Source organism: Bacillus rossius, chromosome 8 (assembly GCF_032445375.1).
Source record: "Bacillus rossius redtenbacheri isolate Brsri chromosome 8, Brsri_v3, whole genome shotgun sequence".
NCBI classification, from domain to species: domain Eukaryota; kingdom Metazoa; phylum Arthropoda; class Insecta; order Phasmatodea; family Bacillidae; genus Bacillus; species Bacillus rossius.
In genome coordinates this window covers 46,052,604-46,066,791 of record NC_086336.1, presented here as the reverse complement: position 1 = coordinate 46,066,791, position 14,188 = coordinate 46,052,604, and the positions used below count along the sequence as shown (strand labels likewise).

The 14,188-nt window shown below is 37.8% G+C and overlaps 2 protein-coding genes across 2 annotated transcripts in view; one reads left to right on the top strand and one right to left on the bottom strand.

Annotated features, from left to right (window-relative positions):
* Positions 1-14,188, bottom strand: part of LOC134534851 (E3 ubiquitin-protein ligase MIB2) — an 85,348-nt gene that overhangs the window by 38,607 nt on the left and 32,553 nt on the right. Inside the window, exons 10-12 of the mRNA XM_063373482.1 lie at positions 12,896-13,044; positions 11,003-11,159; positions 9,590-9,744 (exon numbers count right to left, since the gene is read on the bottom strand). Coding sequence (XP_063229552.1) covers positions 9,590-9,744; positions 11,003-11,159; positions 12,896-13,044 — 461 coding nt within the window. The remainder of the gene's footprint in view (positions 1-9,589; positions 9,745-11,002; positions 11,160-12,895; positions 13,045-14,188) is intronic.
* LOC134534850 (uncharacterized) lies at positions 1,459-3,200 on the top strand. Its single transcript, XM_063373481.1, has 2 exons — positions 1,459-2,001; positions 2,107-3,200. The coding sequence occupies exons 1-2, from the start codon at positions 1,481-1,483 to the stop codon at positions 2,732-2,734; spliced, it is 1,149 nt and encodes a 382-aa protein (XP_063229551.1). The 5' UTR covers positions 1,459-1,480; the 3' UTR covers positions 2,735-3,200.

Below are 14,188 nucleotides of genomic sequence, written 5' to 3'. Positions count from 1 at the left end.
TTCCCCTGACCTCATCAAGATAGACTTTTCTCTGGGGCTACATGAACTCACTAGTGTACGAGACTCCCGTGGATTCTGTGATGAACCTCATCACTCGCATTGATTCTGCAGATGCTGACGTTTAGGCTGCCCAAGACGTCATAACAATGGCTGAAGACACATGCTCTGTCTTTGTTAATCGTGCATCCGTGAAGGTGGCTGCTATTTTATACATTGATTTTTAATTTAGTGAGTAACTTCTGGATGGCATAAATTGCAAGGTCAACGCATATCACGTTGATTGTTGGTAGTATTCCAACATACCAACAAACTTTGACATCATGTAGCAAAGTAACGACTCGTTTACAAACCCATGTTTTCTAACAACTGTTGTTCCACTGCCTGTGTACTACCAGCTCTACTGCATTGTAACACAAATTTTTAAGCAGCTTACATACTTTACATTGGTTTATAAACACTGAACTAAATAACTGAAGGCTATGTAAGTCGTACAGTGAAAACTTATGTCATAACAGTTAAGTTAAAAGACTCCAAAAATTATACAAATCGTTATTTTCAGGCCTGGGAAACATATTTGACAGAAAAGATTCAAAAATCTGGCGAAGAAGAGAAGAAAATAGCAGAAGGCAATGAACATTTTTGTAATGGAATTCCATACATAACAGTTGTAGGTGATGGTGGTTGGGGAAAACGCACTTACGGACATGGATATAATTCATCTACAGGAGTAGTGAGTATGCAGTGACTACTGAAAGTAATATACATACAGTAATTCACATACTGTGAATATTTTTTTCTTTAGGAATGTTTATTACTTTTCATAATAGTGAATACCTATACTAATAATCAACTGGAGAAAAACCTGCGTCCAATGACATAATGCTAGAAAACTTCACAATATCATCTACTGTCTCCTTTTAATTTTTTTCTTTGGCTGCTGATTTTGTGAAAAGCTGTTAATTTTGTTTATCTCATATGACAGATAAATCATAAATCAACTCTGTTATTTTAAAATATCCGATGCTGGTTGAATTTCTTCAACGGTCACTTATACCTATATTGTAGAAAAAAATCACTCTTTACAGTCTAGCCTATCGCTAAGAAAATATCTCATCTTGCCTGCATGTGTAGATAGTTAATGCAGCAAACTAAACATTAAGCTCTGTTAATATTTTATACATAATTTTAAAGCTACATATACTTGCATATTTGTAATTCATGTTAATTGGTTGTGTACATGTATTCACTCAATCGCCTATAAGTTGTTACAAGTTACTTTTCTGATTTACAGGCTGTTATAATTGGACAAGAAACCCAAAAAATTATTTTTCTTGGAGTCAAAAACAAATACTGTAGCATTTGTTCCTTGGCAAAATCAAAACACAAAGATGTATCAAAACACGTGTGCTACAAAAACCATACAGGTTCTTCAACTAAAATGGAGAGAGATATCTGCGAAGGATTCAATCGCAGCATTGAAATGCATGGACTCATGTATAAGCATTATACTGGAGATGGGGATTCTGCAGTTATTGCAGCAATTCAACAAACATGTAGCTACGGACGACTAGTTACAAAAGTAGAGTGTGCTAACCATGCTACTAGGGCATTTTGTGAGAAAATGCATAAGTTAGCAACAAACACATCATACCCATTAGAAGGTAGAAAACTTCTTTTGGAGACTACTGTTGATAGTAAAATATCAAGACTAGAACGACTAGTCAAAGGAGTTAGAACGGCAATAAAAGAATCTGCTAAACTTGATGGCATTTGTGCAGTTGAAACACTTAGAGCAGATTTGCGAAATGCTCCAGAACACGTGTTTGGGTGCCATGAAAATTGTAGGTCAACATTCTGCAAAAGAAAATCAACTGGAGAAACAAATCTTCTTCCTGACCTGGAAAAAGCTGGACTCCTCCAACCTCTCCGAATTTTAATAGCTAATTTGGAAAAGAAAGCTGACAAACTCGTTAGTAACAGCACCACGAACTCCGCAGAACGGTGAGTACCATTTAATATTTTCATAGCTTATGTATGTTAAATAGTTTATAAGCTTATATTTACAATGTTAAATATTATCCTATATGTGGGCAATGTTTGTTACAGGTATATGTCTCTAAATGCTAAGTTTACTGGAGGTAAACGCATTGATTTTGGTAAACGAGGAAGCTACTACAGACGTTGTTATGGAGCAGCTATCGCACACACAAATGGCCCGGGCTGGCATTCTAGTCCCTGGAAGAAAATGCACGGCCGCAGTCCCGGTTCAGTGTGTAAACAACTATGCCACAAACGTGAAGAGAAGTCTTCGAAACGAAAACTTTACTATCAGGAGAAAGGTGCGCCCAAAAAAAAAAGGAAACGAGGAGGAGGCCCCGATGAACACTATGGAGATGAAGATTTAATACCAGAACCTGACATTCCAGAACAAGATTTGGCATACCGCTGCGACCAAGTTTTACGTAAGCTTAAAGAAGAAGCTGACACCAAAGAAAAAATAGATTCCATAGAGATCGCAACACGTGGTCAGCATGATAGTGAAAAATGGCACGAGTATCGCCTCAATCGTCTTACTGCATCAAATTTTGGAACAGTTATCAACAGACGCGATAACACATCCTGTCACAATTTCGTCCGAAATTTGTTATTTCCTAGGGAATTTAATTCTTTATCAGTAATGTATGGGAGGGTACACGAACCCGAAGCATTGTTAAAATACAGTGTTGCAAAATGAGTGACTGTAAACCCATGTGGTCTCTTTATTTGTGGTGATCAACCTTTCCTCGCTGCAACTCCTGATGGTCTGGTGGATGAAGATGTGATAGTAGAAGTTAAGTGTCTACCCTCTGTAAAAGACAGAAAGTTAGTGGATGCAGTACAAGACAAAAAATCGTCAGTTTGTTTGGAATTAAAAAATCATCAGCTACGATTAAAAAGAAATCACAAATACTACTATCAAGTTCAAGGGCAGCTGAACATTTCAGGGAGAAGATATTGTGACTTCGTAGTATTAACCGAAAACGATTTCTTCGTTGAAAGAATAGAAAAAGATGAGAACCTATGGATGAATGTGATGATGCCAAAACTCCAGAAATTTTATATGAACTGTGTATTGCCAGAAATTGTAGATAGCAGAATCAAGAGAAAAATGAGTATTCGAGACCCACTCTATATTATTCAAGCACAGGAAGAAATGAAAAAGAAAGCGATATCTAAGAAATAAGGCGCCGAAGTGTTTTCACATCAAATTTGTGCATATGTATAATATAATATTAAGTAAATGGCGTATTGTTTGAGTAAATTTTCCAATAACTTATTTCCTAAATCTTAACAACTGACAAAAATTGGCACCGCAAGACTTCGTTATTTTAAATCTTCATAACGGTGCAGTGTTAATTATTTTGTGTTCATATTTGTAAATACTCTTCACAAAAAGAGTTATGTTATGTTAGTTTTTGAGCTGCACTACTCTTAAAAATATTATTGTTACATTTTTACAACACATCTTGAAATAATATGCAATAACATTATTTGGATTCGTTATGGTAGGCCTACAGCATTACGAACTCAGGAGAATATTTAAGAATGTGTTTGGTAACGAAAGTGTTGAACTATTTAAGCTTAAAACAATTTAAATATCGCAATGTTCTAGACATAGTTCGACGTCCAGTGACTTGCAAGTTAAAAAAAAATAAATACCCAATTCTGTGATAGATTAAATAAACTTATTTAAGATGCTACCAACTATGTAAGAGAACTAAAGCGACTCGAAGCAGAGACCATTCCGGCGTCGATTATGAGAAGACGGATGGGTTTCTGCACTCGACGTAGTGTACTTGAATTGCTGCAGTTCTCATTGTCCTCGTCCTGCTACCGACTACACCGACGGAACACCATCAGCCACGACGCATACTATATACGCCTCTCTGTCTCAGCAAGCGTAAGTCATTCCAAATCAAAGTACCGTATGTGTGTGTGTGTGTGTGTGTGTGGGCTCTAGTGCTTTAAAATAATATTTTATAAATATAACGTTTATTCCGGTTTGGCCTAGGCGCATGGCGGAAGTATTGAAATACTTCCAGGGTATTTAAGTGTTGTAATTTATTGTGTGTAGCTACTATATATTTATACTTTGGTATATGTTTTCTAATTTAATCTTCACGATAAAAACTATTTTAGTATTTACTATATTTGTTTGAAATTGTATCAGATATCATAATTTTAATTTATATTGTGTAATATTTAATTAATTTGGTCATTTGGTATATATCAAAAACAGTTTTACAGTCCTTAATGCAATTTTATCTGTTCTCTGAGCATTCCTCGTTCTGTAAAGAACTTATGTCACAACTTAGGCACAGAGAGTACACGAGCTGCAGCCATCGGCAAGTGTTTGTTTGATGTTTGCAGTCTGTTAGGATACCGAGTCCTAGGAGCTGCAACACATAAATCTTTAATATATATATAGCCTATATATATATATATATATATATATATATATATATATATATATATATATATATATTCATATATATATTCATACTCAAGCGGTATTTTTTAAACAAACCTTGATATTCTAAGTAGGTATATAATCTTCACATTTTACACATTGTAACCTTTGTACACCTACTGTATAGCAAACGCCACTTTATTCAGTGAGCTCTCTGTTGAATCAGTTAGCTACATAGAAGGTTACAGATAAAGATTAACATAAAAAGTGACCACAAACCCTAGTATGCAAAAAAAATAACAACAATTTAACATTAGGGGCAACCAATAAAACATTTAATTGTAATTATCGAAAAAAAATGTATTCTGTTTAAACAAAATTTCATTTGAAGCAGTAAAATAACAATTATTAAAATTGGACAAATACTTTAGTTATAGAAATTAATGTCAATAAAATAAAATTTAGTTTGATGCAGTAAAATAACAATCATTAAAATTGGACAAATACTTTAGTTATAGAAATAAATTTCAATAAAATAGATTGTTCAATTTATTTTACACAGTTAATAGAAATTATGACCAAAGTGATAATAATATATATATTTATATATCGGGTCAAACCAATCCAGTCCAAACTAGACTAAAATTGTAAAATTGCATTTAGGACGGCACACTAGAACAAAAGTTTTAGTTTTCTCAGGGATAATTGCACTCGGTCTAGCTCAACGGTGGAATCAAGTTCTCTTGGTTACAGACCTCTGAGTGTGCCGTCGACAGTTTAAACTCATTTAATAATTTAAATTTCAGGCCACAATGTTCAAAACAGTTAATGGAATAAAGGGAAAACAGTTTGTAGAAGCTTATAGGGCTTTAGGGGGCTCATGTAAGTCGCAGGAGGTACGGCGTCAGTATCCCCGAGCCACGCACAGGAACGATAATGGCCTACCTCTAGGCTGATGCTGTCTCTGGTGGTATGCCGCAGATATCTCGTCCCAGAAGCGTGCACTCGGAAGTCCTGTTGTACAACCACACTACGGCTATAATGGGTAGATTTTATAACCACTCAAACGTTCTATATTAAAACTTTTACATCGCCTGGAGCAGCAGTGGCCTGCTCCAAGCCTACACCCTTATCAGCAAGATGGCGAACTTTTTTAAAAACTTGTTCCTTCGGCCCTAAAACCCACGCTAACTTCGTTTGAAAGCCCGGGCAACAAAGCATTGTTTCCCGGAGCCAATCAACGTCCGCATAGCATGATTAGATCACGGAAAAGCAGTTCAAAACGAAACTTATCAAAGTCACAAAAACGGTTCAGAAATAAAATATAATGGTCCGAAAATTCATTAAAATCCACCAAAATAATAATTTAGTTAAGTTCATAGCCGAAAATGTCACTTTTAAATACCGTCAGAAAAATGTAAACAAACAGACTGGTTGCTATGGCAACGACGGCATCGTGGCTAGCGGCGCGCGCATAGAGAAAATAACTCTATAATCACGTGTGATTATAACATACACAAGGAAAAATAATAATTTTATATTTATTTATGTTTAAAAAAGACAAAAACAATTCCAATAATTCTTAGCATGCCTTGCAGTAACCTTCAACTCATATTTTTTTTCAACCTGTAAAGCTAAAATTGTGGGTTTTAGCAAACGAAAGTGCTACTCTTATGAAGTGCAATACATTATAGGAATCTTTTTTTTTTTTCATATTAAGATAGTAATGAGGATTTTCTGTATTAAACTAAACTAACCTATTTATTATCCTTTGGACGGATGTTTTCCTACAAACGATTTTGTCGAGAATCTTCATCACTAGTCGGGAAGTAATTAGAACAAAATACGACAGTTATGTGATCCGATATCGACACGCTTTTTTTCGTGGACGACTATTTTATAATCTCTGTGTAATAAAACGAAAAACTACATAATATATTCCCGGCAGTCGCAACATGGTAACGACTACAATAACGGTAAACATTTCTAGCAACCCCAACAAATATGTTAACATTTTCTTACTGTTTATAAGAAATCTGATTTGTGCCAGGCTTTATTTATAGTATTTCAATAACAGACAAAACATGGCTACGTTTTTATAATTAAAAAGAATATAATAGGAAGAGATCAATTAGTCAATGTGAGTGGCACAGTTGTTCTTTTGGGTTCGGGCCCACCCATAATTTTGTAATAAAAAAAGTTTATACTATTTAAGTGCAAGTTTTTATACAATTGTGTTAAGTAAAAATTTACTATTATAGGTGAGCTGAGCAATTATTATTCAACTTGTTACATATGCATATAATAATATAATAAGACGCAAAAGAAATGTTATACATACATAAGTATAGATACATGAGTATTTTTGTTTGAAGGCCTGTATACAGTAAAGAGGCAAGCCTACTAGCTCCCCTACTAAATGGCCAATAAACGAAATAATCTTGCAAAAGAAAATAAAAAAATTACCCTGGAAAACGAAATGTTTTTATTGCAAATTATATGTAAAATGTCTAAGAAATATAATAATGTAAAAAACCTAGTACACAACTTTTCTTTAAAAATGGCCGGATTATAGGTGGAAATACTCAAGTCTGAAAAATTTGACAAATGTTTCTGTATTTAAAAAACCTATTTGTTATTATTCATTGAGATTTGATTATTATTATTATTTTTACTTTCGGTGAAAGCGTGTCTCTTATTTTTGCAGTGTTGAGTTTCTTAAAATTATAAGCAATTAATTCGCTTACCAGTTAGTTTCCATGTATTTCAAACTAGGAAATATGCAGCGCATGATACGTTGATAAATTTCAACGTATTTATTAACATCAATAATAATAATTAATCGACTTATCTTAGATACGAAAGTTAAACGTTATATATATATTTATTTATATATATATATATATAATTGTATAGCACACAGTGCGCAGGAAGTATATTTGTGGATGAAGCATCAGAGAATTGAGGAAGAAAATTAAACACAGTCGAATAACTATCTGTGAAAATATGGCATTATAGGCGTGCCATGGAACACATGTAAACGCAAAATTTTGTTCCTTGCTGACGTCAAGCTTCGGAACGGGCAGCAAGTACCAGGCGACCGACTACGAGTGGGTTCTGCAACTCTCAGCTGCCTCTCTGTGTCACCGTTTCCCCCTCCCCCTGAGCAAACACCAAGCCATCGCGACTACCTGCTGCCAGCCTGCAGGCAGTTAGCCAGCCCTCCGCTAGGAGAAGCACGGTCGATTTTCTTCCGCGCGTCCCCCTGTCATTGTTCGGGAGCCCAGCGACATGACCTTCCCCCTCGAACACTATCTCGCAACTGAGCGCGCAGCGGCGCGACCCTGAGACTTATACAGTGCTCTTGGGGCGTTCAGTGCTCAGTTTTTATGCTATTGTGAGTGATGTATCAGTCTGAAGTCATTCGGAAGTAGGGACGTTTTTTGGACCTCTTGAACAGCCTTAACACTCTGCGTAAAGCCTGGGCAATGCCAGGTACTTCAGCTAGTGGCTGATACACAATATCGCTGCTTAAGAAACAATACCGTCTAAGTGACTTTCTTTCCCATGGAAATTAAGCTTTTAGCATCTTCTCACGATGCATTTTCCCAAAAATCCAAAATAATGCGCTGCTAAGGTATTTTTTCTAACACTGGCTGTCTTTCAGTTCCAGCATGGCACATAAAGTTAATAAGCACTCCTGAAAAATTTGCTTTTTGTAACTTAAGCGGTGTTGTTTCTTAAGTGACGATATGCAAGATTAAACATAATGCAAAATACATATACTAGCAGCAATAAGTACCTTTTCAGAGATAATTTCCATGTGATTTAAGTAAACAGTCTTCAAATATTTTATATTTGATGTGCGACTATGAACAGAAGGGGTAAAAAAAAATGCAGGTGAACCTCTATCACACTATGGAAGTTTCCTTGGAAGGTCTTCCATGACAGCAGGTATGGGAGGGTCTGCGGAAAAATTAGCACAGGTCTAACCATTTCCCTAGAAGTTTTTTTTTTTTTGTAATTGTTCATGTTCAAATTTCTGTGGAAGATTTTGTAGATGGTGGAAATTTCATCCATTCAGAATGAAGTGGGAGTGTGCCCCTAGCGTTAAATATGGTAATTTATTTTGAAGAAATTGAAAAGTTATCTTGGTTAGTGATTTGAAACTTGGTGAACATGTAGTCTGTTCATGCAGTTACAGCATTATCTGACAATTATGACAAACACCCATGTTTATACAATACAAAAAGTATTAACTATCATAATAAAAATCATTCGCACAAGCCAGGCCAAAACCAGTCAAAATTAATTCTACATGTGATAATTTCTTACATGGAAACATCATACCAGCTGCCTTAGAGACTTGGCTAGCAATTTTGCTGGAAGCTTCTAGCGAAGCCTGCATGAAATCTTCCATTGTGTGATACATGCTTTAGAAAATTTAAGTTTCGTGACTTTAGCACAGTTTATTTTCTGGATGTTTTTGTGATTAGTCTTTTAGTTTAGAGACATTTTCGTGTCCTATGTAAACCCCGATACAAGAAACAAATAGGGGCTTTACTATTTTGCCACATATTCACAATCAAACTTTCTTTGCAAGTGCGGATAGTATAATTTACTTATCACCTTATCAGGCATGTAAATAAGTCAACTCTATGATACTCCTCACTTAATTAAAGAGCTTCATTTAATAATAAAAATCATTTTGTAATTCAACGGAACCAACGTCCTTGGCAGCCAATCAAATGAGTCGTGTAAGTATTTGTCATACATATTTACATCTCGCACAAAACTATAAAACTAAAATTTTGTTTTATAACTTTGTGTTGTAAGATAGTTCAGCAGCAATTACAATATCAACATAAAATCACGACAACCACATAACCTATATTTCTGAGGTTTTGAATTAAATAAATGGGAAGCAGTCAATAACAATTACTCATGAAGGAAATTTAGAATAAAAAAAATGGGAACAAAAAGCCACAAGCTGAAACCTGTGAAAAAAAAATACAAACGGAGAAATAGAAACATTTTTTGTGACACGTTTACATCTTGGTACCAACTTCCTTGAGCGGCAAGACATAAATGTGAACACAGTGCAAGCTTGCACAGTTGTTCAGATGATTGATTACTCACAAGTTGTTTCCCTTAAGCGCAGCGTGATGCAGCACATTGAATCCTCGCTTGTTTTTAAGGGTGAAGTCCACCCCAGGGACATTGCACAGCATGTCTATTATCTCCAGGCTGTCCTTGCCTATCGCATCGTGGAGGGCCGTGTCACCGTACGAGTCCTGTCCAGACGTCGCAACATTTCAGTATGACACAGTACAAAAACGAACATGCTAATCACGGAAGTCTCATAGAGTAAAGCTTCTATCATCAGTCAAACGCTTAATGATTACAGTAAATCCCTCTTAAAAATTTCCTGCATGGTAAAAAATAAAAAATTTAGCGCTTAACATACAAATACATACTATATTATCCTTTTAATAAGTTTTCCCTATAAATTTAAATTTTTAAGTATGGTAATTACTGAATAACTTACCAGGCTACACCTTTTTTCTACATAATTCTTACATTTAGTTGATATATCTATTCCCTACACAGGAAATCTAAGTATTTTTTAAAATATTATATCTGAACTTTGGACAAACAAAATTATTTAATTTTTAAGGTGCAGAAAATAATTTTTTACTTCATTGAACAACTGCTAACGTCCATTGGTCATGTTAGTCGAGCAGTCTGATCACTTACCTCCCACCAAAGCAATCTTGATTCAGTTCCCAGTGGGGTCAAACTAGGATTTTTGGCGAGCAGGAAACATAGCAGACGTCACCGTGAGCCGGTGGGTTTTCTCACGGTATTCCTGTTCCCCCCGCCAATACAATCTGTCGCTTCTCCATTCACAACACTTCACCCCTCATCATCTCTAATGACTTTTACTTCATGCAGTTGTTTACTCTTGTAACAAAAACAACTTTCTATTACCTACATAATAATTATTATTTTGTATTAAAAAAATTACTTACCACTATAATAAGTGGCCGGGAATAGCATTTATACTTCGGGACGGGATTCGGTCGGGAAATACATTAGATTTTTGGGATCAATATCAGGGGAACAAGAGCAGTAAATTGTCTCTTAGCTTGATGTACAGAAAATTGTATTTACTTTTAAAATGTGCGTATTTTTAAGTATTTTTTTTATTTTAAACATATAAAAATAATAACGACGAAGGTTTTTACTATTTAAAAAAAAATTGTTTTCCCGAGGTATTATCCCGAAGAGAAAAATTATTTTCCCGAAGTTCGGGAATGGTTTTTTCCCAGACTTTTATCCCGAATTTCGGGATCCCGTCCACCTCTGCTTACCACTATAACTCCTATTTTATTTCTATGGACCATGAAAACAACATCGCATTTAATGAGGTTCGACACTGCATTCACACATCTAATAGTACACACAAATCCCACACGACTGCTCGCAGCAACGTGAACGTGAAAGGAGGGGAGGGGGGGGAGGGAGGAGCGCGCAGCAGCGAGCGCACACCTGCGTGTTGACGTCGCACTTGAACTTGAGCAGCGCGGCCACGCACCGGGCGTGCTGCTTGTTGACGGCCACGTGCAGAGACGAGCACTTGCCCTTGTTGGTGGCGTCCTTGTCAGCGCCCTTCTGGAGCAGCACCTCCATGATCTCCGGCTGGTTCCTGCGCGACGGCCGACGCCCGACCCCGGTCAACACGACTATCCCCGGTTGCCGTATTTACTCAATTATAACAAAACGCTCATATATATGTAACTTTTGTGTGAGCTGGATATTTTTTTACGATCTATTGCATCTTACTTACATTCGCCATTTTCAATGACTTTGTACATTTCAAGGTTCGAAAGAGATATACACGAGGAGTGTTTTTTTTTTTTTGTTACTTGCCTACCAACGGCATAAGGCCATGGGTGGTAGGCACGATAAACATAAAAAAAATAAATACACAAAACAAATACATGAAACAAAATGAATAACATTGAGGACAATACTATAATAAACACATACACAAGACAACACAGCAAGCAACTAACAGATAAACAAGAACAAGTTTCATAATTCTAATAGTAATGAGAGTAATTTTCAAAAATGCATATTTATTTTGAAAAAAATTACAATTTCAATGTGGTATGATCCTTGAGAAGCTATAACCATAGTTCCAGAGATTTTTTCCACTCTCCGTAGCAATGGACAAAGTCACTCACTTTTTGTAAGTCTGCGGAAAGCGCTCGTCACAGCTTGTTGAATGTTTTTTGATCATTGACCGTGGTGTCTCGAAGTACAAACTCTTAGTGAACCACTGCTTTTGCATCCATAAACAAAAATCAACGTAATTTTCACATATGATTTGCTCGTGCGTTCTTCGTCACGACAACGCGCCCTGCCACGCTTTCCTGTCCATACTCAAATTAATGGCTCAGAAAAACATGCCAACACTTTCCTAGCCATCCTACAGTCCAGATCTGGCTCCCTGCGATATTTTTCTTTTTCCCCCCAAGCTGAAATTTCATCTCAAAGGGACTCATCTTGGGAAAATCGAAAACATTCAAAAAGCTGTGACAAGTGCTCTCCTCAAACTTTCAGAAAATGACTTCACCCACTGCTATGAAGAGTGGAAAAATTGCTGGAACCAATGTATAGCTTCTCAAGGATCATTCTTTGAAGGAGATAAAATTGAATTGTAATTTTCTTCTATAAATATGCATTTTTTTTTAAATCTCCCATTACTTTAGGAATGAACCTCATACATCTTACACTCAAGTAAATGCCATCATAGTTACAGTGGGATGAATAAATGACTCACGACTTAATGCCTAATCTACATCAACGTCACTAGACAATGAGGGGGTTATGAGGTGAGAATGCAGCACTGACACAAGGCATGGGTGGGGGAAAACTGCAATATTCAGGTAACGGTAATGCCAGCCACATTCCTCCACTTGTGGGAAATTCCTGTTTGGATTCGCCTGAAAGTGATGAGACTTGTGATACGATCGCTGAACCAATGTGGCTACGATCACACACACTGAACATCAGTTCACAAACTACACAACTGTTCTGTAATGTGATTACACATAATCAGAGACATGAAAAATTCGCGGATTCATTTCGCGATAGGCTAGCATCAAAACAACTATACCTTCGTACCGTTTCTGCGATTGGCCCACATGTTATCCGGGGAACTGTGAGCCAATGGGGAACACCAAACCAAGAAAGTGCCGAATTACGGACAGCCTAGTCGAGACGTCTCGCGCGTCAGTAGCCAATGAACAGGTGTCGTTTCCGCGAGTATTTAAAGGACCGTGGAGTCTATCCTAGAGGGCATATGAATCCGGGAATTTTGCAGGTCTCTACACGTAATGCCAATCGAGTTGGAAAGGGAAGCGAGAGGAGAGTCACCCGAAGGCAGAGTAGTGCAGCGCAGTGTCCCCCTCGTTGTCAGCCACCTGGAGGGAGGCCCCGGCAGACAGCAGGAACAGGACGAGCTCCATGTGCCCCTGGTGGCACGCAACCTGCAGGCACGTCTTGCCGCTGCTCTTGCCGTCCACCTGCCGGGTACCCGGTTCCAGTCACTCACACGCTTCGCAGTTCGCACAGCCACACCTGAACCTCACCATGAAGTGCTTAACTTTAAAGTAGACATTTTGAGTTCCCCTACAAGATGCTCTCGGTACAGCATTTCATTTTGGTTGCTGTCTTACTAGGTGTGTCGCCTCCTGCACCAGTTGGTGGGGCTGCCCACCAATAGGTCGCCACGTGATCCCTGTCACACATTGGTTGTTACGAGGCGACAAAGGATCGGGAATGAGATGGTGATAGCAAGAGCAAGAGTACAAGACTTGAATGAGATCAGGGAAAAAGCAAATAATGAGATTGTATGGCCATGTGCAGAGAATGGGAAAAGAGAAGCTACCTAGGAAAATGATGGAGTTTAAATACATAGGAAGAAAGCCCCAAGGAAGATCAAAGAGGAGGTGGGAAGAAGAGATACCGTATTTAATCGCACAATGTCCGCCATCGCATAATGTCCGCACCTTTCTTTTTAAATATGTACTTGAAATTGAATTTTTTAAAATCCGCATAAAGTCCGCACCAGACAAAGCAACCTTGGCCACCCCTGAAAGGCACAGTAACGGGATGGAAAATTACAGACGCTGTCAACAATGCTTTGACCTTGAGTTGTTCATTTCTCCGGAGCAGTCGCTGAGAGGGTTTTGTAGCGTGGTGAAACCACCCGGACTCAGAAACTCGCACTCCACTGCGCAGCTGCCTGCGACGTCACGCGATTTGCAAGGGGATGGACTATATATAGCACAAGCCAGTACACGTCAACTCACACTACGTCACAAAGTAGGGGAGGTAGCGGAGAAGTGGTGGGGGTACATGCGCACGGTTTTTTTATACACACAGTGGGCAAGGGACAGGGAGGGAGGCTTGCCGGCCCCGGCTAATGCAGACATTAGACATCTGCCCCGTGCCGTCAGTGGCCATCTCAATGAAAGATTAAAAAAATATCTTTTCACGCAAAGCATTTATTTTGTGTAGGCTGGCTGCGGCTTCTGAACGTAGGAGCGCACATGCGAGAGAAGAAAAAAAAATGAGTGGCCTCTTCCACTAATCGCCAGCACCCAATTATCTCGTCACCTGTCACATTTCTCACGTCTGCTGCGGAGGGTCGGCAGTCACCAGCGC

What these genes read in the sequence shown, in the direction of transcription:
- LOC134534850 (XM_063373481.1), top strand. Translation starts at nt 1,481, where the DNA reads ATGCATGGACTCATGTATAAGCATTATACTGGAGATGGGGATTCTGCA. An exon ending in ACCACGAACTCCGCAGAACG is followed by an intron (nt 2,002 to 2,106) that starts GTGAGTACCATT and finishes TGTTTGTTACAG; the next exon opens with GTATATGTCTCTAAATGCTA.